Source organism: Garra rufa, chromosome 16 (assembly GCF_049309525.1).
Source record: "Garra rufa chromosome 16, GarRuf1.0, whole genome shotgun sequence".
Lineage (NCBI taxonomy): Eukaryota > Metazoa > Chordata > Actinopteri > Cypriniformes > Cyprinidae > Garra > Garra rufa.
The window spans coordinates 16,026,190-16,050,641 of record NC_133376.1 but is presented as its reverse complement, the minus strand read 5'-3'; the positions used below and the strand labels follow the sequence as shown (position 1 = coordinate 16,050,641).

The 24,452-nt window shown below is 35.4% G+C and overlaps 1 protein-coding gene across 1 annotated transcript in view; it reads left to right on the top strand.

The window, feature by feature from the left end:
* npm1b (nucleophosmin 1b) overlaps nucleotides 1-22,693 on the top strand; it is a 46,795-nt gene extending 24,102 nt beyond the window's left edge. The window contains exons 9-11 of the mRNA XM_073820867.1: nucleotides 8,713-8,820; nucleotides 12,447-12,521; nucleotides 18,616-22,693. Of these exons, the coding sequence (XP_073676968.1) occupies nucleotides 8,713-8,820; nucleotides 12,447-12,521; nucleotides 18,616-18,660 (228 nt within the window). The 3' untranslated portion in view covers nucleotides 18,661-22,693. The remainder of the gene's footprint in view (nucleotides 1-8,712; nucleotides 8,821-12,446; nucleotides 12,522-18,615) is intronic.
* The last annotated feature ends 1,759 nt before the right edge of the window (nucleotides 22,694-24,452 follow it).

The window sequence follows — 24,452 nt, the reverse complement described above, 5'->3', positions numbered from 1 at the left end:
GATAGTGTATTTACATCTATGCATTTGGTAGACGCTTTTATCCAAAGTGTCTTATATTGCATTTAGGGTATACATTTGATCAGTTCATGCATTCCCTGCCATTCCCAATGCCATGAAATAGTCAGAATAAGAAAAGGAAGTGGCTGAGTAGTTTTGTGTGATTAAATGAGTTCTTATGCCATTAGTCAAAACTCTGCCAGAGCATGCTATAGTAGCTTTGGCAGTGGACGCCAAGGAGAGCCTGAGATGATGGCTGTATAAACACTTGTAAAGTCAATTCCTATTAGGCTGCTCAGACCATTACCTGTCCTCAAATACATAAAAACTGCATTAGTGTAATAGAGCTGCGAACAATGCGCAAGATCGTTCGTAAAGGTCAGTAAAGTTTTGTAGTTACCCGCTCAATTATGGCTCAGTAGAGTGGCGTTTGTGTTTGTGTGTGTGTATTGAGGACAGCTGATTACATCAAATGCTAGCGTGCTAATGATTAAGTGCCGTCCCCTGGCATCTGTAATCAGTGTCTGGCGTAGATTAAAAAGCTCGCTGCGCTCTCTGTCTGTCAGCTGTCTTAACTCTACAGCTGTCCTTTCCCAACACACAAAAACGCCCTGCTATATAATGACTGCACCACACCGGGCCTCTCTGGCCTTCTGCCAGTCCTGAGTGTGTGTGTGTGTTGTGAGTGCATTTGTCCTTTAATCTGATACCTTTTGATCTATCGCATGCTCGTCAATCGCAACCGAGGAAAAGGGGATTATTTATTTTGTTCTTACAAAGAAAGACTGGAAGACATTGTCCATTACTTTATGTTCCTCCTTCACTTTTCTTCTTTCATCTAGCAGGGCCAAAAGTTCTGGAGCATTCTTGAGGGATGTTTACCTGTTCGCCTTGAAGCTGAACTGGTACACGATGCATGTCGTGATGCGCCTAGAGATGCTTTGGTTTTCTGGTGTTTTTGCTTTTTTTTTTTTTAAAGAACCAAACTCAGATCAAAAAGAAGCTGCTTAGTTCTTTTTGTTTTCACACTTTATTTGGCCTTAAAAGTTGACTCAGGTTCAGTCTATTGCTTTTTTTTATTAGTAGGACTGGGAAATTTTAATTTGCATAAATTTTTTTTATGCAAACTGTTTAAAATGTGTTTGTGTGTATACCAGTCAAAAGTTTTTGAACAGTAAGATTTGTTGAGCAGACAAGTCTGTAATTATTTGATCCAAAGTTACAGCAAAAACAGTCAAAATTTGAAATATTTTCTATTTGAATATATTTTAAAATGTAATTTATTCCTGTGATATCAAAGCTGAATTTTTAGTATCATTACTCCAGTCTTCAGTGTCACATGGTTTTTCAGAAATCATTCTAATATGCTGAGTTGCTGTTCAAGAAACACTTATTATTAGGGGCCAAGCACCGAAGGTGCGATGGCACCTATTGTATCCGTTAGAATTCTTCTTCTTATTATTATTATTCCGCCGCAAGTCTACGGCAGCCCATAGAACCGCTTGCAGGAAAGTTGTATAATTTGGCACACTAATAGAGGACAGTCTCAACTTTAACCATAGAAAGTTTGGAGTCTCTAACTCAAACTCTCTAGCGCCACCACTTACCCAAAATTTCACTTTCTTTTTGCTGATAACTTTTGAACCGTAAGCCATAAAATCAAAATTCCGAATCCCTGGGTCATGCCGAGCCGAGTCGAATGAACACCAAATTTCAAAAATCGTAAGGTTTACTTTTTTTTCTATAATTAATTGTTTGTAAAACCTACTTTTTCGAACTCGTCCTAGACGGTTTGTCTGATTTTCACCAAAATAGGCTCAGATCATCTTCAGACCATGCTGGCAAAAAGTTATGGAATTTAAGTCGATTGGACAAACCGTTCTCGAATAATGCACTAATTAATTATACGAAAAGCGTGCAAAAATGGAAGTGAGGCCATATCTCCGTAACGCTTTGGAATATTGAAACCAAACTTGGTGTGTGTTATAACAAGCATGACCTGAGGCTACCTGCAGTGTTTCATCACGGTGCCACCTAATGGTCAGGAGATATGAAAATTTACTATGTTTGCTTATAACTTCTTAGTGATTTGCCCAAAAATCTCGAAACTCGTCCCGTTAGATTCGGAGGAGCATGCCGAGTCAAACCATATCCAATTTTCCCATGTCAGCCATTTTGGGTGTCGGCCATTTTGTATTTAGCTTTAAAATGCTGTATCTTGAGAACGGATTAGCGTATCGTTTTGACAATAATTACAAAAATGTTCGGCACCATGCCCTGAATGTACATACAAATTTTAGGGCCAGCGCCACCTTGTGGCCAAACGTTATAACGAAATTTCTAAAAATGCTAATAACTTCTGAAAAAAATGGTTTATTGTAATAAAAGTGATCTCAAAATATTCCTTGGGTCAGGCCGAGAACATTGATACCAATTATGCCAAAATTGGCCTAACTTCCTGTTCGCCATTTTGATTAATGTAGAAAACCTACTTTTTCGAACTCCTCCTAGACCGTTAGTTGGATTTTCACCCAAATTTCACTCGGATCATCTTCAGACCACGCTGACAAAAAGTTATGGATTTTGTGTTGATATTCAAAACCATTTTCATTTAACGCATCAACGAATTTGCTGGAAAGATGCCAAAGCGCATCGGAAGCTGTATCTCTGCAAAGCTTTGAGATATCTGCACCAAATTTGGTATGTGGCATTACCACCTCACACTGATTACACCACATCAATTTGGTAGCAGCGCCACCTATTGGTCAAGAGTAATGAACCATTCAATAACCATTAGTTTTAAAATGATCAAAAATGCTAATAACTGTAGATAGCATTAGCCTATTGTAATGAAACTGGTCTCAAAATATTTCTTGGGTCATGCCGACAACATAGATACCAATTATGCCACAGTTGGCCAAACTTCCTGTCCGCCATTTTGATTTATATTGAAAACCTCATCTTCAGACTGTGCTGACAAAAAGTTATGGATTTCATGTTGATAGATGGAACCGTTTTCGTAGAGCGCCTCTATAAATTTTAGGCTTGATGAAAAAATGACTCTGAGGCTTTATCTCTGCAAAGCTTTGACATAAAGACACTAAACTTTGTGTGTACCTTTGTCAACTCACACTTAACACACCACATCGATTTGATAACAGCGCCACCTGTAGGTCAAACGTAATAAGCATTAAATCATATCAGTAGGCGTTCTACATAATTTTTCTGTAATTTTGACTAAAATTATATTAAAATTGCTTCCTTTTACTTATTGTTGCAGTTGGTTTGCTGTTCCTGCCATCATTAGCTCCTCATTTTGCCATTTGAATGCTTGGCCCCGTAATTGCTGCTTGCAGCTATATTTATTATTTTTATCAAAACAGTTATTTTTTTCAGGATTCCTTGATGAATAGAAAGATCCAAAGATCAGCATTTATCTGAAATAAAAAAAAAAGCTTTTGTAACATTATACACTAAACAATTCAAAAGCTTAGAGTCAGTATTTGATCAAAAGACATTTATAATGTTACAAAAGATTTCCATTTTATATCAGTACTGTTCTTCTGAACTTTCTATTTATTAAAGAAACCTGAAAAAAAAATTCTCAGCTGTTTTCAACATAATAATAATAATAAATGTTTTTTTGAGCAGGAAATCTGAATATCAGATGATTTCTGAAGGTGTGACTAAAGTAATGATACAAAAAATTCAGCTTTGAAATCACAGGAATAAATTACATTTTAAAATATATTCAAACAGAAAACATTTTAAATAGCAAAAATATTTAAAATTTTTACTGTTGTTGCTGTACTTTGGATCAAATAAATGGAGGCTTGGTGAGCAGAAACTTCTTTAAAAAAACATTAAAAATCTTACTGTATATATTGTTATTTTTAGGGATGTACTGAAAAATTTTGCGTAGAATTTGCATAGAACTGAATAAAAAATAATTTATTGATAATTATTATTAATATTATTTTATGTCCAATTTTATTGTTTTACTTTCAGTAAAAGTGTGGTTATTTTGTATTTGTATATGTGGTACTTGTATTTTTTTCATTCATCATTAAAATTATTGAGTTGAATTAATAAGTCTTACTAAATTATTTTATATATTTGAATAAAATAATAAATTACTATTTTAAAGCATTTTTGGTTTCGCTTTTCGGCCAAGTGCATGCAGGAATTTTCAAGTTTCCATTTCTGCCCAGAATTTTCATTTTGGTGCATCCCTAGTTATTTTAGCATTATTGATATACTATTGTAGTATTCGTTTATATAATTATTAATATTGTGAATTAGCTTTTAATTTTATATTTTTAGTTTTCATTTAAATTTTAGTTGAAGTTTTAGTAATTGTATAATGTAATAATGTATATGTATGTATATATTAATTTTAGTACTTCAGCTTATTTTATTACAGTTAGTTTCCAAGGCAATTAACTAATTGTCATGCTAATTTTCAAGTTTAAGTTGTTTATCTAATATTTATGTTTCAATTTATATTTTATTTTAAGCTCAATTTCAGTTATTTTTAATTAATGAAGATGATTTTTTTAGTTAACAATAACAGTTAATTCAACTGATTCAGTATCTATTTATTTGGATTAGTAAGAATTTTAAAGAAGTTTCCTCTGCTCATCAAGGCTGCATTTATTTGATCAAAAATACTGAAATAACAGTAATATTGTGAAATATTATTGCAATTTAAAATAATGGTTTTCTTTTTAAATATACTTTAAAAATATAATTTATTTCTCTGATGCAAATCTGAATTTTCTTCAGTCATTACTCCAGTCTTCAGTGTCACATGATCCTTCAGAAATCATTCTAATATGCTGATTTATTATCAATGTTGAAAACAGTTGTGCTGCTTAATATTTTTTGTAACATGTAAAACTTTTTTCTGGATTATTTTATGACTAAAACATAAAAAAAATAGCATTTTTAATAATATACACTACTGTTCAAATACTGTTAGGGTCAATAATTTGATGATTTCTGATAGGAATTAATACTTTTATTCAGCAATGATGTGTTAAACTGATAAAAAGTGATAGTATATACTTATATTGTTAGAAAAGATGTCTATTTAAAATAAATGTATTAAACATTTTATACATCAAAGAATCCTAAAAAAAAAGTATCACAGTTTCCCAAAAAAATATTAAGCGGGACAACTGTTTCCAGCATTAGTAATAAAAATATTAGAGTTATTTCTAAAGGATCATGTGAGTAATGATGCTGAAAATTCAGCTTTGCATCACAGAAATTAATTATATTTGAAAGTATATTAAAATACAAAACCGTTATTTTAAATTGTAATAATATTTCGCAATATTACTGTTTTATTCTGTATTTTCGATCAAATAAATGCAGCTTTAGTTTAGTTTAATTTAATTTAATTCGGCTTTAAGCAGAAGAGGTTTCTTTAAAAAACATTAAAAATCTTACCAATCCCAAACTTTTGAATAGCAGTGTATATGGACCTTTAATGTCTTAATGTCTCAGTTGGGTTCACTTTAAAGGTCTTTGAGGTCATTTGAAGCATTCATATATTCACATATGCCAGTCTTCATGCTTTACATCTCCATTTCTTCTTTCTACTTCCATCTTTTCACTTACTGTGTAAAACAAGGCTCTGTCCATCAGTGTAACCCTACAATCATTGTGGATTCCTGGCTGGGCTGCATGCATGGACAGGCCAGTGTGTGTGTGTGTGTGCGTCTGTGTGTGAGAGAGCTTATATCAGTCTGCAGAGGGATAGTATCTCTCTGCTGAAAGCTGGACACACACCTGTGCCCAATGAGCACACACAAATACAGACCTGCTCTTTTAGAGGGTGGACACCAGATTCTTTAGTGAAGCTGTAATAATACAGACATTTGCCCTCACAATCTCTCAGACCTTCTATACTGTGACAGAGCATCAGCGAGCACATAAAATATTTTCCTTTCAAAGCACCAACACAGACCCTGTTTACACCTGGTAAACTTTGCTGGCTTTGAAAGAAAATTACCATCCGATGTAGTCACGAAAATCAGAGGCCCGCCCTGTGAAACACGATCACAAGCGGTCACAGGACATGCTTCCAGCATCTGCTACAGCACCTGTGTGTACTTGAGGTAAACTGACTTCAAACATTAACTGTGTCCAAAACCTGAAAAATCCTTCACAGGAACACATTTAAGCTTTAATTTAAAATGTATGTATTTAAATATCATATAAAATTACAGTTGAAGTCAAATATTTACATACACCTTGCAGAATCTGCAAAATGGTAACTGTTTTACCAAAATGCATACTGACCTGAATAAGTTATTTCACATAAAAGATGTTTGCATATAGTCAACTAGAGAAATTGGTTAAATTTATAAAAATGACCCGGTTCAAAAGTTTACATACACTTGATTCTAAATACTGTGTTGTTACCTGAATGATCCACAGCTGTGTGTTGTTGTTTTTGTTTTGTTTAGCGATAGTTGTTAATGAGTCACTTGTTTGTCCTTAAAGTCCCACAAATTCTTTGGCCTTTCAGCATTTTTGTGTATTTGAACCCTTTCCAACATTGACTGTATGATTTTGAGGGGCTCATATGCAACTATTTCAGAAGGTTCAAACATGCTCCAGAAGGAAAAGTTATGCATTGAGAGCTGGGGGGTGAAAACTTTTGGAATTTAAAGATCAGGGTAAATGTAACTTATTTTGCCTTCTGGGAAACATGTAAGTATCTTCTGTAGCTTCTGAAGGACAGTACTAAATGAAAATAAATATGATATTTAGGCAAAATAAGAAAAAATTACACATCTTCATTCTGTCCAAAAGTTTTCACCCCCTGGACCTTAATGCATTGTGTTTCCTTCTGAAGCATCAGTGAGCGTTTGAACCTTCTGTAATAGTTGCATATGAGTCCCTCAGTTGTCCTCAGTGTGAAAAGATGGATCTCAAAATCATACAGTCATTTTTGTAAAGGGTTCGAATACACAAAATGCAGAAAAACCAAAATAATTTGTTGGACCTGAACCTTAATTTGATGCATAGTTGTCAGTCAGTCATAAATGAAAAGGGTAATAAACATCCACTCAGGCAAAAAAATCATGGCATCGTTTATATTAATAACTTGCATCTATTTAATTTTATTTAAATAATCATATTTCCAAAGTGCATCCATTCAGACAGCTCAGAATCAGCATAAATCTGTTCATGTGAAACAATTAGCATCCTTAGAATATGGCTAAAATATATGAAGAAAAAAAAAAAAGGTTTAGTAAGTTGAAGTGTACAAGATTAAAACAAACTGGATTTATTGTGGGGAAATGTATAAACCAGGTTATTGTGTAATTAAAAACACATTCTGTCTGTTAGACATTCTACTATTACAGATAATATATCTGTTTCATTTATGTACAAGTACAAATAAGCATCACATTAAAGGGATAGTTCACCCAAAAATGAAAATTCTGTCATTTATTACTCACCTTCATGTCATTCCAAACCTGTAAGACCTTCATTCATCTTTGTAACACAAATTCAGATATTTTTTATCAAATCTGAGAGCTTTCTGACCCTACATAGACAGCAACGCAACTGACAAGTCCAAGGCCCAGAAGGGTAGTAAGGACATTGTTAAAATAGTCCATGTGACATCAGTGGTTCAACCTTAATGTTAATAAGCTACGAGAATACTTTTTGTGTGCAAAAATAACAAATTTATACAACAATTTCTTCTCTTCAGTGTCAGTCTTCAATGCACGCTCACAGGAGTACTACAACGCATGGAAAGGATAAGAATTAATTATTACATTAATTTCTAAATTTCCTCTCTTTTTCCAATTATGATTAAATCTTTATTGGGAAATAAGCACTGTAGCCATTAAATATTTTAATATAATATACAAATTTGAGGTTATGGCGCTCTGAAACTAGTTTCTTCTTGCAAATTAGTCAGTAAATTGCAAAAAATGACTCTGAAAAGTGAATTTATGTCTGAGAAGACCTCTTTGGAGTTCTTGGTTGTCATCCTATATGGACTTTAACATAGTTAAAAGTGTTTTTGTGGCCACAGTGCAGTGAGTAATCGTTGTAATGGTGCTGATGCATAAAGTTATTGATCTGTGTGTAACATAAGGGTGTTTGGACATGATAGTCTTATCACTGAACATCAAGACATTTATTCCTCCTCTTGGCAGAGCGTCCCGTCCCCCCACCACATCTAAGAGCTTCGGGCTTGTCTTCTCCTGCATGGAAGCAATAAAAGGATCATTTGTACCCCTCCAAATTTGTCAAAGAGTGCTGTCATTAGTGGAGAAGTCTATGGGCCAGACTAGACCGCTGGTTATTAAGGAGCCTGCCAGTGTATGTTACGAATGAAAATGACGTTTTTTTGGATTGTTGTCAATATCCAACATATCTGATGCTGTCGGACAAAACCAGAACTTGAACTAAAGGAAGACACTGCTGTCTGCTGTAGAGATCCTTTATACTGAATTACATTTGTTCATAATTGACAAATTTTGCAACATCGCTATTATTGAACTCAACTGAATCAACATTGAACCGCATTTCCGTCACTGATTGTGTTATTTTCCACTTTAATGTGAAGCTGTTTTCAAACTTATTTGTGTTGTATAATGTGCTACCGGTATATAAATAAAAGCAACTTGATTTAATTTAAGCTTATCCAGATTAACAGAATTTCATTTTTCTGATTTACAGACACCACAGAAAGTAAAAGACAAATCTGCAGCAGGGCCTTCTGGGAAGTCTCCTAACACTCCCAACCTGAGTGATCTCAAAAGCAAACTTTCATCAGCTGCTAAAGAGGTACAAATGCTCAACATATTCCCTTTCTCATCTATATTTGTCTCTCTGCTACATGTGGATGCGTTTCTGTTCTGTAATCACACACATGCTTCAGCCCTGACATTCATACATACAAACAAACATACACACATGCTGTGTGTTAACAGTAATAAGTAAGGCGACTTAGCAGATGATGAGATGGTCAAATGTTAATGAGGTGTCTGCGTTAAAGGCCGGAGGGGGAATGACCAGCTATATGACTTCATCATATCAGGATTATCCAGTCTTTCTGAGTCTACCTGCTCACTTCCTCAATCAGTTCTCAAATGCATGAATTCGCTTAGTACCCCTGACCACTAACCCTCTTCATCCTCACATCCTCAGATCCATAAGAGCTTTGTGAGTCTCTCATTACATGGCAATGTTTTTGAAAGCGGTGCTGATCCTTTAAATGTTAAATGACTGCATGCAAACACACCATGCAGTGATGCTATAATAGTGATGTGTATTATACTTTGAACTATACTGATATACTGTCGAAAACCAGCTGCGATTCATTCCTCAGTTTGTCAAAATGAACTAGTGCAACACCATAAGCAGATATAAGTTTAATATATGCAATATTTCATTTTAAAATACAGCTGAGGTCAAAAATGTACATACACCTTACAGAAAAATTAGAGGGATCATACAAAATGTATGTTGTTGCTTTTTATTTAGTACTGACCTGAATAAGATATTTCACATAAAAGACATTTACACATAGTCCACAAGAGAAAATAATAGTTGAATTTATAAAAAATGACCCTGTTCAAAAGTAAGATTCTTAATACTGTGTTGTTACCTGAATGATCCACAGCTGTGTTTTTGTTTAGTTATAGTTGTTCATGAGTCCCTCATTTGTCCTGAAAAATTAAACTGCCCGCTGTTCTTCAGAAAAATCCTTCAGGTTCCACAAATTCTTTGGTTTTTCAGCATTTTTGTTTATATGAACTCTTTCCAACAGTCATTGTATGATTTTGAGATGCATTTTTTCACACTGAGGAAACTGAGGGACTCATATGCAACTATTACAGAAGGTTCAAATGCTTACTGATGCTCCAGAAGGAAAAACAATGCAGTAAGAGCCGGGGGTGTAAACTTTTGAACTTTTGTGTATATTTTCTTATTTTGCGTAAATATCATTTTTTTTTTATTTAGTACTGCCCTTCAGAAGCTACAGAAGATACTTACATGGGTGTCCAACTATCACTAAATTAAAAAATTAAAAAAAAAAAAAAAACAGCCGTGGATCATTCAGGTAACAACACAGTATTAAGAATCAAGCATATGTAAACTTTTGAACAGGGTCATTTGTATACATTCAACTACCGTATGTTTTTTCCCCTGTGTTATTCAGGTCAGTACTAAATACAAAATAACATGCATTTTGTATGATGTCTTTTATTTTGTTAAAATAATTAACATTTAGGAGATTCTGCAATGTGTATGTAAACTTTTGACCTCAACTGTATGCAAAACTCTCTTGTCTCGTCAGCACCACCTACATTATTGTTTAAAAGTTTGGGGTTGGTAGACATTTTTAATGTTTTGGAAAAAAGCCTCACAAAGGCTGCATTTATTTGATCATAATTACAGTAAAATTTGTAATATTGTGAAAAATTATTACAATTTAAAATAACAGTTTTCTATTTGAATATATTTTAGAATATCATTTATTCCTGTGATGCAATGCTGAATTTTCAGCATCATTACTCCAGTCTTCATTGTCACTTGATTCCTAAGAAATCGTTCTAATATGCTGATTTGATTTATCAGAATTTTTCGATGCATAGAAAGTGTGAAAATTTAAATAGAAACCTTTTGTAGCATTAAAAATGTATTTACTGTCAATTTAGGTATTAATTTCTTAAAAAAAACTGACCTCAAACTTTTGAATGGTAGTGCATATACTAAGGGGCTAGTACATTATTGTCTGTGGCAATATAAAAAAACCTGTTAGGTTCCTGTAAGACATCTTTACGCTAGCTGTGCGCTTCTTAAAAACCGCAGAAACTAGAAAACGAGATGAATATCATGTTGTGCAGTAATATCTGTGTAACAAAGTTCGTAGACTGTCGGAAGAAGGAGGCGGGAACCGGCAAACATTTAAACACTTTAATAAAATAAACAAACACAAAAGTAAAGCGGCAGCCCCTCACGGACGACTGCCGCACACATAACACAAAATAAAGTCCAGGCCTGGTCCTCTCTCGTCCTACGCTGTCGTCACTCCTCCTTTTATCCTTCCGGAGCTCCTCAGTGGGACTCGAGACCGGTGAGTGGCGCAGGTGTCGCTCATTATCATTAACTCCACCGGCCTCGCTCTGTTCCCACTGCTCTCGGCCCCGCCCCACTCACTACATACCCCCATCACCCCTCGCAGGCCGGGGGGTACCCTCGAGACTGCACTCTACTCCCCCCCCACTCCCGGGGTGAACTGGAGGTAAACAGACGGGGCGAGAGAACAGGAGACGGAAGGAGAGGAGAGACAGCGACGAGAGAGGGAGAGAGGAAAGCAAAGAAAAAGGAGAAAAAAAAAAAATTGGTCTGGTTCCCCGACACACTGCCACTCGGTCCTCAACCGTCCGAGAAGTTTCCACTCGTGGTGCCATGCAATGGCACTGGACATCCTCTGGTGGACCCACTCGATGCTACTCCGCCTCCTGGCGGAAAGATGATGGGTTCCCCCTGTCTGAGGGCAGCCGGCAGTGAGTCCCCGTTCTCTGCTCCTCCCCAATCATGGCGGACGGCAGCAGACTCCGGCCTCCTGGCAAACGGCGCCAACTCCTCCGCTCCCTCTCGGGCGTTAACCACTCCTCCTCGACCCCGGAGCACGGCAGTGAGCCTTCCGTCCACATTTCCTTGCTCCAGTACCACTGCCTCGGGCAGCCTCTGGCGATCTCCGCTTCTCTGTGCTGCCCGATCCTCAGCACCGCGATCCCCCTCGGCAGCGAGGGCTTCTTCTGACAGCGTGTCCCTCCTTCTTCCCGGGTTTCGGCACCAGTGTAACAAAGTTCGTAGACTGTCGGAAGAAGGAGGCGGGAACCGGCAAACATTTAAACACTTTAATAAAATAAACAAACACAAAAGTAAAGCGGCAGCCCCTCACGGACGACTGCCGCACACATAACACAAAATAAAGTCCAGGCCTGGTCCTCTCTCGTCCTACGCTGTCGTCACTCCTCCTTTTATCCTTCCGGAGCTCCTCAGTGGGACTCGAGACCGGTGAGTGGCGCAGGTGTCGCTCATTATCATTAACTCCACCGGCCTCGCTCTGTTCCCACTGCTCTCGGCCCCGCCCCACTCACTACAATCTGGTTTAAAACTGGAAGGACACGGCGGATGGATTGTGTTGAGCAGATATGATGATTTGTGTCGGTGTGATTTCATTCGGTCTGCTGTAGATAAGGGGAACTGGAATTACTGTAAAGGCCACAAAAAAATGTGAGTTCACTGAAGTGCGTCCAACACCCAACGACTCACCCTGTTCATCACAGCAGCAGCGCGCTGGCTCCGAGTCAGGATGATCTCAACACTTAGCAGAGAGACACAAGTGATGAAAAAGGGCCATTTCATTTCTACAAAAATATGTTTCTCTGAAACAGGGGAGGCCACTTCCAAAGACGGAACAGAAGTTTGAGAACTACGCTAGAAGCTGTTTCAAGATCTCCGATAAACAAGTGAGTATCGCTGCTTTCATAAAGCACTGTCACCCTCTGGCTGGAGTATTTCTAGTGTTCGCACATTGCATAAAAAGCATGTATGGCCCTGACAAAATTTATCAACACTTCTAAGAGGTCTTTTATGTAAGAAATGTCCACTTAAAAGATTAAGACACTCTTCAGCTTAGAAGTTGAGACATTCCTCAGCCGGCGGAGAGATACAAAAGCATCAGGATAGAAATGTACTCTATAATGCAAAGGCAAACTTAACTACATCCAGTTCAACATAGTTATGTTATTTTAGTATCATTGGTATACTAATATAGTTTTTATAAAAAAAATGTAATTAGATTTTGTTTTGATGTTTTTAAGTTTTAGTGTTGTTTGTTGTGTTTGTATCATTTACATTAGTTTTCTTTAATGCAGTCAAACCAACATTTATTCAGACACCTTCAACATTTTTCACATTATCAGTTTATTCGCTATAGTTTAGAAAATGCTAATAAAATATGACAAGAACTCAAACTGTTAGAACAAATTCATCTTGATAATCACAAATGAATTACAGCCAAACCAACATTTATTCAGACACCTTCGAAATTTCTCATATTATCACTGTTTATTTGCTTTAGTTAGTAGAAAATGGTAATAAATATGACAAGAACTTAAGAGTTAAACTGTGTCAGAACAAATTCATCTTGATAATGTTGGATAACTTTGATAGAAAAGTATGTAACAAAGCAGGCCAGGTCAAAGTGTCAAATCAAATTTTTGGTCCCAAAGTTTTAGAAAGTTCACTGTATGAAGAATTTTTGGGTGTCCTCATTTACATAAATGAACTATAGGCCTGCTTTCACAGGCAGGGCTTAGACTAAGCCAGGATTAGGCCACAGTTCAATTAGGACATTTAAATAATTTTTAAAAACATGCTTAAAAAAAAAAACTTGAGACAAAAAAAAGGTGCTGATATATTTTAAGATCAGTCAGTGCAAGTTTCTTTTAGTTGAAACAGCTTAGATTTATATTTTAGTCTAGGACTAGGCTTAAGCCTTGTCTGTGAAACTGAGGGATAGTGTCCTGTAGCCACCAGTAAAAAAAAAAAATATCAAAAATTATATTTGGTATCTTAATAATTTTTGGTTTAACTGTATGTCGGTATCATTTTTATTTATTTATTTATTTATTTGTCAGTTTTAGTTATTTAAGTACAAGTTAAACTTAAGGTAAAAAGGAAATGTTAACTAGGCTAGTAGCTGAAATAAAATACATTTTAGTTTTTTATATTTTGTCTTGTTTCAGGAATTAGTTATATATATATATATATATATATAATTAATTAAAAAAAAAAAATTTTCATTTTAATGATATTAAAGTTTTAGTAATTTAGTTGTGTTTTTGTAATTTTTAATAGTTTTATTTATCAGTATATCTGGTGTCTGAATAATTTTTGGTTTGTATGTTGGTATCATTTTTATTTATTTATTTATTTTTCAGTTTTAGTTATTTAAGTGCAAGTTGAACTTAAGGTAAATGGGAAATGTTAACTAGGCAAGTAACTGAAGTAAAATACAAAATACATTTATTTGTTTAGTTTAGGATTTAGTTTATATTTTTATGCTTTTTGCTTTCTTTTTAATTTTAGTTTAAGTTTTAGAAATGTAGTTGTATATTTTTTAGCATTTTTATTAGTTTTATTTGTCAGTATATATTTTTTATACATTTCAATTTCAGTTTTAGTTATGTTAGTACATCAAGTTAAACTAAAGTCAAAAAATAATATTAATAGAGACTATTTCCACAAAGCAAAAATAGCCGTTTATATATATATATATATATATATATATATATATATATAATTGTAGTTGCTATTTATTCAATTTAGTACAAGTGGCAGATATTCACACCTCAGTATTGTAGTACATTCTAAAACAGTATGCAATATATTGAGTATAAATGATCTTTTTTATTAAAATTATTAAATGGATGCCTCTTTGGGACAATAAAGCCCTGCCTACACCTACCCCTAATTGATAAACACCCCTAAGGCACTTTATTTTCCAGTTTTCGGTTATTTCGTTTATTTTATTGAAAATAAATATATTTCGATCTGATATATGATGTGAAAAGAGCGAGTTTGGCGAAAGGCGGATTCGAACTCGGGTCGATCATGTCAAAAAGTCACGGCTTTTTTTTATGATTTTAGGTTTAGCAGGCATTTACGCAACACCATTTTAAACTAAAAGCTGAAAAATTGCTTATTTACACGACCAAATGTTTCAAAGTGATATCGCCATCTACGGGTCTGGCATGTATAATACAGCTTTTTAGTTGCTTTCCTGGAATTCATGTGAACAGGATTGTTTTGACAGCATTGTGCGTGAAACTTTCAAAAACACAAAGGAAAAACTTTTTAGTACATCGTTGCTGTGTAAATGTACCATCAGTACATCAGTAAATAGATAGATTTACCTTGAAATGTTTGTGCCAACATGGATGTTATTATTCAGATCTCTAGTTTAAAAACAAGTGAAATGTTCACATCTATGTTTAAATACTTGCATGTGAGTATATTTTAGGCCTTGTTTGTCTTAGTGGGCCGGTTGGGGGTGGCATTGAGATCTTCCTGCCGCTCTTTTTTTTTATCAGCAAATGAAATATGTACTGATTGACCTCTTGGCATTCAAAAGAACAGGAGGGAGCTGTCATGCCTGACATCTTTAGCTGTGATTTAAATCCCTCCTTCACTCATTCCTCTCTCGCTGTCTCTTTTAGTCTAGAGCTTTTTTTTTTTTTTTTTTTGCAGTCGTATGTGTCAGGCTGGGTGTTGACCTAAAATATTGCAGTAGTCTAAAGCAGCCCTCACAAATGGCCACGTTTGGGTCAAAAGAGAAAAATCTCTCTTTTAACTAAAGCGCACTATCATGTCTGCTGTAGCTCCTCTTTTCTCAGGATGAATTACTCACGAGAGAGTGCAAATGTCAGTGTGAGTGTCTGTGTGTGTGTTAGTGGTACCAGTGGGGTGGATCTAACAAAAACACATCCAGGTCTCACTGTACCCTAATATTTTTTCGCTGTGATCTTATTTTTATTCATTTAAGCATATTTCAAATTTAAATTCATTCTTTTGGCAGATGTTTTTATCCATGCGACTTGCATTCATGGTTGACATATTTCTCAGTTTCCTGGAAATCAAACCCATGACTTTGGTGTCTACATTTTGAGCTGCAGGAACACACATTAAAATATTTGACTTCTTTTTTCATTACTTTTAAAAATCAGTTTGTAGGTAGTGCAAGTACTTCATCATGCCATTATTATTATTGTTGTTTTTTTGCACTAAAGTTTTCTTTTATGTTTGCATTCACCTGCTTATTGTTTCCATTAATTACTGTTCCAAAACCTAGCGAGCTGCATATCTACACTCTTAAAAATAAAGGTTCTTTATTGGCATTGATGGTTTTATAAAAACCTTGAACATCCATGGGACCTTTCAAATGCAGAAAAGGTTCTTTAGTGTCAAAAAAGGTTCTTTAGATTTTTAAAAATGTTCTTCAAAATGGTTCTTTTAAGAACTGTTCACTGAAAGGTTCTTTGGGGAACCAAAAATAGTTCTTCTATGGCATCACTGCAAAAACACCCTTTTGGAACCTTTATTTTTCCAAACAGACTAGACTGAATTGTAGATAGTTGTTGAGTGATATGGATTTCCTTTGATAGCCAATATCTAGAGTAAGGTAGCAGTGCTGGGTGAAATATACAGATTCTAATAGTAAACCAGATTAAATTTAACCACACTGTATGTAAAAATAAAAATAAAAATTCAGTTCATTGGGGTGGGGATTTATATGAATGTATCTCTGAGAGGAATTAACTGATTTTCTTTTCATCTTACCTCCATATAATGCATTATAAATAAGTAAAAATAACAAAAGCCTCCTGTAGCAAACCAATGTGTTTTTGTAAGAAAAACATCCATATTTAAAACATAAGAATCACTTTAATCTAGCTTGCGCAGTTGTACATGACACTTGCTGCTTTGGGAAGGGGCGTGGCAGGACTGAAACTGTGTCTAAGCTGTTAGGACTGCTAACCAATCACAACACATTTCATTTTTCGGAAGGCGGGCCTTCATCAAACCCGGAACTAATCGAGCTAGTTGTGCCAGGCTGGGAAGAAAGCTATTGTAATGTAAATTATGTGAAAAATAATGCGTTTTTCAAATCACCAAGCATGAGAGCGTGTTCTAGTGCACCCCAAAACAAAACAAAGACTTTGTAATAGAGCATAATAGTAAAACCGCCAGATTCCTAATACAGATTTTTGGTATAAACCGCCAAGCGGTCTATAAAATGCTGGGTTAAAAACAGCCCAGCACTGGGTGAAATATGGACAAACCCAGCGATTTGGTTGTTTTGACCCACCGGTTAGTTTAAAATGTTTAACCCAATCTTCTGGGTAGTTTTATTTAACTCAACTATTGTTTAAAAACTAAACTAATGAAAAAACTAAATTAAAAATCAAACACATAATTATTAGAGGCATCAGCAGTAATCATAAGTTGAATATTTATTAATAAGCAACCTAAAAATGTAAAATAGACAGATTTATGCTTTACATAGTAACTAGATTTTGTAATCCTGTTCTACTGTAGTATTTTTCACAAATCAAGAGGTTGAAGAAAAAAGATCTAACAGCTGGATTCTGTTGCAGGGTTTTTTGCATTAAATGTTTATTTGATAGATCAAAGATATCCAATATTAAAATGCATATTTGCTCAATGTAGTATACGGAGAGAGTATTACAGCATATGCTTTTTATTTATTAGACAGGACTGCACTCAGGCACTGGGTTCTTAACATTGTCAAGTAAAAGTCCCTCTTCTGACACTTTTTTTTGTGCAGTGAGGAAAAACTCATAGGCTGATGTTTGTCCCTTTATTTTAATTTATCAACATTGGCTTTCCTGTTTGGCTGATGAGTGTCAAGAGCACGGAAACTCCTATTTTCTGTCTATATGTTTACTGTCTAATATCGACCCTGGTCAATATATCAGTCGACCACTATTTGTAGAAATGGGAAAACAGAAGAAAAAAATGTTCCAAAATATGTACAAGTCAAAAGTTTTGATGCTGAAAATTTAGCTTTGATCACAGGAGTAAATTACATTTTAGAATATATTCAAATAGAAAGCAGTTATTTTAAATAGTAAAAATATTTAACATTTTACTGCTTTTGCTGTATTTTAGATCAAATAAATGCAGGCTTGGTGAGCAGAAGAGACTTCTTTAAAAAACGTTTAAAAATCTTACTGTTCAAAAACTTTTGACTGCTAATGTAACTATACTCACATTTCATTCAATGCCGAAAACTATTAAAATGGACTATTTTTGTATCAAATTTTTGTACGTTTTGTATTTTTGTAGACGTCAAAACGTATTTTTAGCATTTCAGTTAAGTCGAGTCTCCGTTGCGCATTACTTGACAAGTGCTATTTATATGCGTTGCTGCCTATGAAGCTGTTTCCAGATCACTTCTGAGGTCCCATTGCAGTTAGGATGCTGCCTTCAAAAGTATGCAGCAAGTCCGCTCACTAGGATTTGGAACAGAGTTTAGATGTTTTCATGTTTTGGTCGGTAATGAGTTATGAGCTATTTGATGCATTGCGCCCTGTGCGTCTGTTCTAGAAACAAGGCTGGAGCGTGTCAGACTTTGCAGCGCAGGTGTCCTCTCAGATGTACAACGGGTGGAGCGTGTGTGTATGTGTGTGTGTGAGTGTGTTTTCAAGCTAAAATGGCTTTGGGAGCGCAGCAGGCAAAGAGGTGTGAGACATGTCTTTGTCAAAGAGAGGCACTAGTCATACCCTCTGGTATGTACAACGACTGCACCCCCTTCCTCTGGGCTCGGCGCTGTAGTTATACCCCAGACGCACCGCTAATGTGGAGCTTTTCGTCCAAACTGACTCACACGGCTCTAATTATTAAGCATCCAAATGAGTCGCTACATCAGAGAAACTCCATTCCAACTTTACCAACTCATCCTTTTCCCCCTCCCCTCTCTGTCTTCTTCTCTCTCTCTCTCTCGCTCTCTCTCTCCCCCCGTTTGTTTTCTTGCAGGTGATCAAAGACCTTTGGAACTTTTTACAATCACTAAAAAAGTAATGGCTGCTCTGCGCTCCCCTTCCCGTCCCGGTGCAGCAGAAGACTGGGGTGAGCCAGTAATGGCACTTCAGCTGTGCGATCTGGCCTCTTCCCGTCTTAACGCGATCCGCCTGCTCTTCTCTCACTTTAAAGATGGATAGAGCAGAAGGAGACTCAGCAATGACAGATATCATGCGTCATGTTTTATATGTATTTTTTTTTTTATTATGGATTTTTTGTCAAGTCCGCAGTGCTTTCTTAGAAGAACATTTGGTGGGATGTTTTGCTAAAGCAGTTATCATTTTAAAAGCGAACAGGGTGCATTTCACTGAATCTTATCAAGAACTTGTGCAGGTCATGTTTCTCCTCAAAATTCAAAAAATACTCAAGCTTATTTTGGACTAATCAAATGTTTTGAATTATTACTTTTTTTAATTAGAATTCAAGGAGTAGTTCACTTACAGATCAAAAATTTACAGATAAAGTACTCACCCCCTTGTCATCCAAAATGTTCATGTCTTTCTTTCTTCAGTCGTAAAAAAGAAAATGTTTTTTGAGGAAAACATTTCAGGATTTCTCTCCATATAATGGACTTCTATGGTGCCCCCGAGTTTGAACTTCCAAAATGCATTTTTAATGCAGCTTCAAGGGGCTCTAAATGATCCCAGCCGAGGAAGAAGGGTCTTATCTAGCGAAAAGATCGGTTATTTTTTTTTTTTAATTTATAATTTATTTACTTTTTAATCTCTACACAAAGTACACACAGAGTTAGACGAGACGAGCATTTGAGGTTAAAAAGTATATCAATTTTAATTTTTTTTTAGAAAATAACCTATAGTTTTGCTAGCTAAGACCCTTCTTTCCTCGGCCGTGATCGTTTAGAGCCCTTTGAAGCTGCATTTTGGAAGTTCAAACTCAGGGGCACCATAGAAGTCCATTATTTGGAGAGAAATCCTGAAATGTTTTCCTCAAAAAACATCATTTCCTTACGACTGAAGAAAGAAAGACATGAACATCTTGGATGACAAGGGGCTGTGTACATTAGCTGTAATTTTTTGTTCTGAAAGTGAACACATTTTCCCCAATCCTCATTGTCATAATGGGAAAAAAATTAATGTCAGAAAAAAATATTGAGTATTTATACATCATGGCATGATTTGTGTAGAGATAATTTATGGTGATTTAATAAAAAAAACTGTATAAAATAAATAAAATTGCACTATTTAAAGGAGAAGTTCACTTCCAGAACAAAGATTTACATATAATTTACCCACTCTCTTGTCATCCAAGATGTTCATGTCTTCCTTTCTTCAGTCCATAGGAATTTATGTTTGTTGAGGAAAACATTTCAGGATTTCTCTCCATATAGTGGACTTCTATGGTGCCCGCGAGTTTGAACTTCCAAAATGCAGTTTAAATGCAGCTTCAAAAGGCTCTAATCCATCCCAGGATGATTCGTGTAGGACGATTTTGTTAGAGAAGTTAGAGAAGAAAATGACCCTAACTGTCATGAACTGGAATACACAGAGTTCATGCAGAGCTAGACAAGATGAGCATTTGAGGTTAAAAAGTATATAAATTGTCATTTTTTTTAGAAAATGACCGATCATTTTGCTAGATAAGACGTATTTTCTTCGGCTGGGATCGTTTAGAGCCCTTCGAAGCTGCATTGAAACTGCATTTTGAAATTCAAACTCGCAGGCACCATTGAAGTCCACTGTATGTAAACAAATCCTGAAAAGTTTTCCTCAAAAAACATGATTTCTGAAAAACTGAAAAAAGAAAGACATGATCATCTTGGATGACAAGGGGGTGAGTAAATTATCTGTGAATTTTTGTTCTGGAAGTGAACTTTAAAGGAGTGGGTATCACCATTAAAACTAATCTTGAAAAATGAATTTTCGGAGGGAAATATTAACGGTCATTAAAATAGGCTTTGTTTTTTTTTATGTAAAATATAATTTTCTTTTTTCTTTGGTTTTTGGGTAAAATTTGATCCTGGGTATGTTTTTGTGAGCGTCACTCTTAAATAGAATAGAAAAGAAAATGGATATTGACTGGTTCCAATTTTATTTCTTTTTTTGTGAGGCTATTTGAAATAACACCACCACACTTGAACGTCATCTTCAGCTAAATAGTTTTTTGCACTACCAGCCCAAAACCAGTTTGCTTCTTGTGTATATTTGAATCCATAATCACTGTAAATCGTCCCCTTCATGTGAAGATGGCAGCTGAAGTGTAATAATGTTAAAGATTTAGTCACATTGTGAGTGTTCCGTCTGATCGAAGATTCCGTCTAGTTCTCAGTATTCCGTGCGGCCCTCAGCTCAGCATTCTGCCTTGCAGCATTTTCAATGGCCTTCAACGTAAAAACTTTACAATTATCTTAAGTGCTATAGACTCTCCCATAAAAATCCTCTTGAGAAGCCTGGATGTAATATACCTTCTTAGTCCATTGTTTAGGTGATTAAATATTGATAGAAAAAGATGTTTAGTTGATTTGATGCTTTAAATTCCAGCTTGCTCTTTTTATGTTGTTATTGTCATATAATTTTTTTTTTTTTTTTTACTAAGCTATTTTAATTTGTTAGTGCTATTAGTTAAAACCCTTAAACGTATGTGTTTTTTGAAGAATCTATCCTGGATCTGTTTTAATTGGTTTGACATGTTGTGTTGCTCTGTGAAATTGGTACAAGTGTAATTTTTTTCTTCCCACAAAGTATATGCTACAATCAAGCGGTGCATTGCAACAAAACTATATTGTGCCATTATGATCAACAAAATAGTTTATGATGCAATTGCACAGTGCTGCTTGTTTGTCGATGTCGATTACATTGGGAGCAATTTAATTTTGTTGCATCATTCTGCTCGCTTGCAGTATTAGTTTGGGTTCTTGGCTGTAAATGGAGGTAATCCAGCTTTAGTTAATCTGTGAAATAAATACTGTATAACAACTTTCTGTCTGTGAATTTTAACAATGTGAAGTTGCCTACTCTAGCTTTAACCAGTCTTTGGATGAAGGTAACCAAGTGCACCAATAAGATGTTGTTATAACTGCTAACATCAAAGGCCGGAGGCGAGATCTTGTTTTTACCTGGTTGCACAAACAGGGTTTAGACTAAACCAGGATTAGTCTAAAGTTCAATAAGGACATTTAAGTCAATTTTATAAACATGTCTTTGAGAAAAACATTACTGGTGTGCATCTTGAGACAAAACAAAGCCACTGATATATTTTAAGATCAGTCAGTGCAAGTTTCTTTCAGTTGAAACCGCTCAGAATTGCATTTTAGTCTGGGACTAGGCTTAAGCCTTGTCTGTGAAACCGGGGGATGAAGTTTTCAGAACAAGACGCCTGACTGGACTGACACAAAACAAACTATATTGTGCACTTTTCTAATCTGAAAAGGTTCGATGCAATGCCCCATTCAAATGTATGTTGCATGGTACAATTGCACCATGCAGCATCTTTATTTTTGCTGTCAGTTAATAATCGTTTCATTTACAAATAACAAGTGTGAATTGATTGATTTAATTGATTATTACACCTTACATAACCAACAACAAAAACCGTCAAAAAGAAATTATAATGGTTTCCACTACAAATACCACTATAAACATTACAAGCTATCAACTTTTAACCATTAAAAATGTTTTCTGTAGTGTGTTTTGGTACATATTCCATTAGTATTTAGTGATTTTTAACAAGCCAGTACAGGGTTCATTACAGTTTTCATTAATACTAATACAATTCCCATTATAACCAGTAAATCCATTACAAATTCTGTGATGGTTTCTATTGTTTTTAAGGAGGGAAAAGCAGCTCTGATTAAAGTAAATGTTAGATGATGCTTTAAATTCTTGTAAGACTTACCAACAAAAACCATACAGAGCACCAATTTAGTGTTTAGTGTCTTCTGTTGGACCTTAGCAATCCTTTCTCCTGCTCCAGAAAGTTTTCATCCCGTTTCTAAGGTGTTCACCTGATTGAAACAAGAGTTTTCCGTTCCATCATTGTCTGAAAGAGAAAGAATAAAAGTGACGACTGAAACAAACTGTTGAATTTTCTTTTTTACACTTGCTTCCTTTTTCCTGGATGTCTGAAGCGATTTGTGGGAAAGTGTACCTTGTTGATCTGCGGCTACATTTACACTGTCAGTTTTGACAACCGCATTTATTTACTTGCTGTGTACAAACATCTGACAGACGTCTTTAAGATGTCAGTTTTGCATACATTCTAATTCCTAAGCATCTAAAAGACATCTAAGCGTCTATTTGCAGATGTAAATGCAGACGTCAAATAGACGTCTCTGTGATGTATGTGTGCTATCAGACCCGGTTTCTTCAGGAATTTTAATTTAGCCGTTTTTTTTAAACCAGGTGCTGCCCCTGATAGCACACGTACACCTTGGAGACGTCTATCTGACATCTTACAATACAAGATGCAATACACTGCAATACAATTATAAGCAAGATGTATTTTTAGCATGTTTGCTCATCTGCAATATATGTTTCATTTCAGATGTGAAAAAGACATTTATTAGATGTCGTTTAGATGTTTTGGATTTAGATTGTATGCAAAACTGACATCTTAAAGATGTCTGTCAGATGTTTGTATGCAGCAGATGCTTGCTAGATCGAGCAATCTTTAACAGACATCTTGCAGATGTACGTGTGAAATCTGAATGTTGTTGCATCTTGAAACTGATTGATTTTTATTGTGAGTGACGACAACATACAGATCTTTTCACGATGGTGGACGCGTCGATATGTCTGGAGCAGTCGAATGTGGCATCTACCTATAAATATATATGGTATTCCTTGCCATCCTTCTGGTAAAAAAACATTTACTATCCCTGTTGAAAAAAACTGCATATGCTGGTTAGGTACACTGACTTTTATACGGCCAATTCTTGAGTATGCTAGCCCAGTATGGGGTGGTCTACCTAAAGGTCTCTCTGATGAGTTAGAGAAGATCCAAAAGCGATGCTGTCGGATAATAGGCCTCCCTACTTCAACCTTTCCAGCACTAAGTGAGAGGCGTGAGGCGTGACTTTTACTAAAATACTCAAGGACAGTTCATCACCACTGCATTGCTTCCTACCTATGGCTCCAACACCTACTTATTCCCTCCGGCGGCACAGGACATATGTTGTACCCAGGAGTAACACTAAACATCATGAACTTTTTTTTATTCCCCGTGCTCTGAAATTAGTGTATAGATAACTTACAGGTCTTTGATTAGGCTACCTTTTCTGTGATTCTGTGTTATATATATATATATATATATATATATATGTGTGTATATGCCATCTTATTTGCTTGTATTTTAGCTATTTTTTTATTATTTATTTTTACTAAGTAATGACTGTTTTTGGAGTGTGTGTATGTTTGACACATTTCAGGGTTTTGTGCTGCAATATCCTGTCATGTCAAACTTTAAATAAAACAAACAAACCAACAAATGACTTGTACTTTTAAGTTGATTTAACTTATGAGTTGAAATGACTTGTACTTTTAAGTTGATTTAACTTAAAATTTTAATGCAGCTGCTAAACTGAAGTTTTTAAGTTGAAACTGGTGAAAACGTTTTACAGTGTAGGTTTTGATGCTGGTTTATGCTGGTCCTTTGCTGGTTAATGCTGGTCCTTAGCTGGTCATGTTGCTGGTCAAGGACCATAAACCAGCTAATGACCAGCATAAACCAGTTTAAACCATCATACCAGCATCAAAACCTACCTAACTAGCATATGCTGTTTTTTTCAACAGGGATAGACTAGTTAAACCATGGTAACCAGGGGCGCCGCTCGCAAT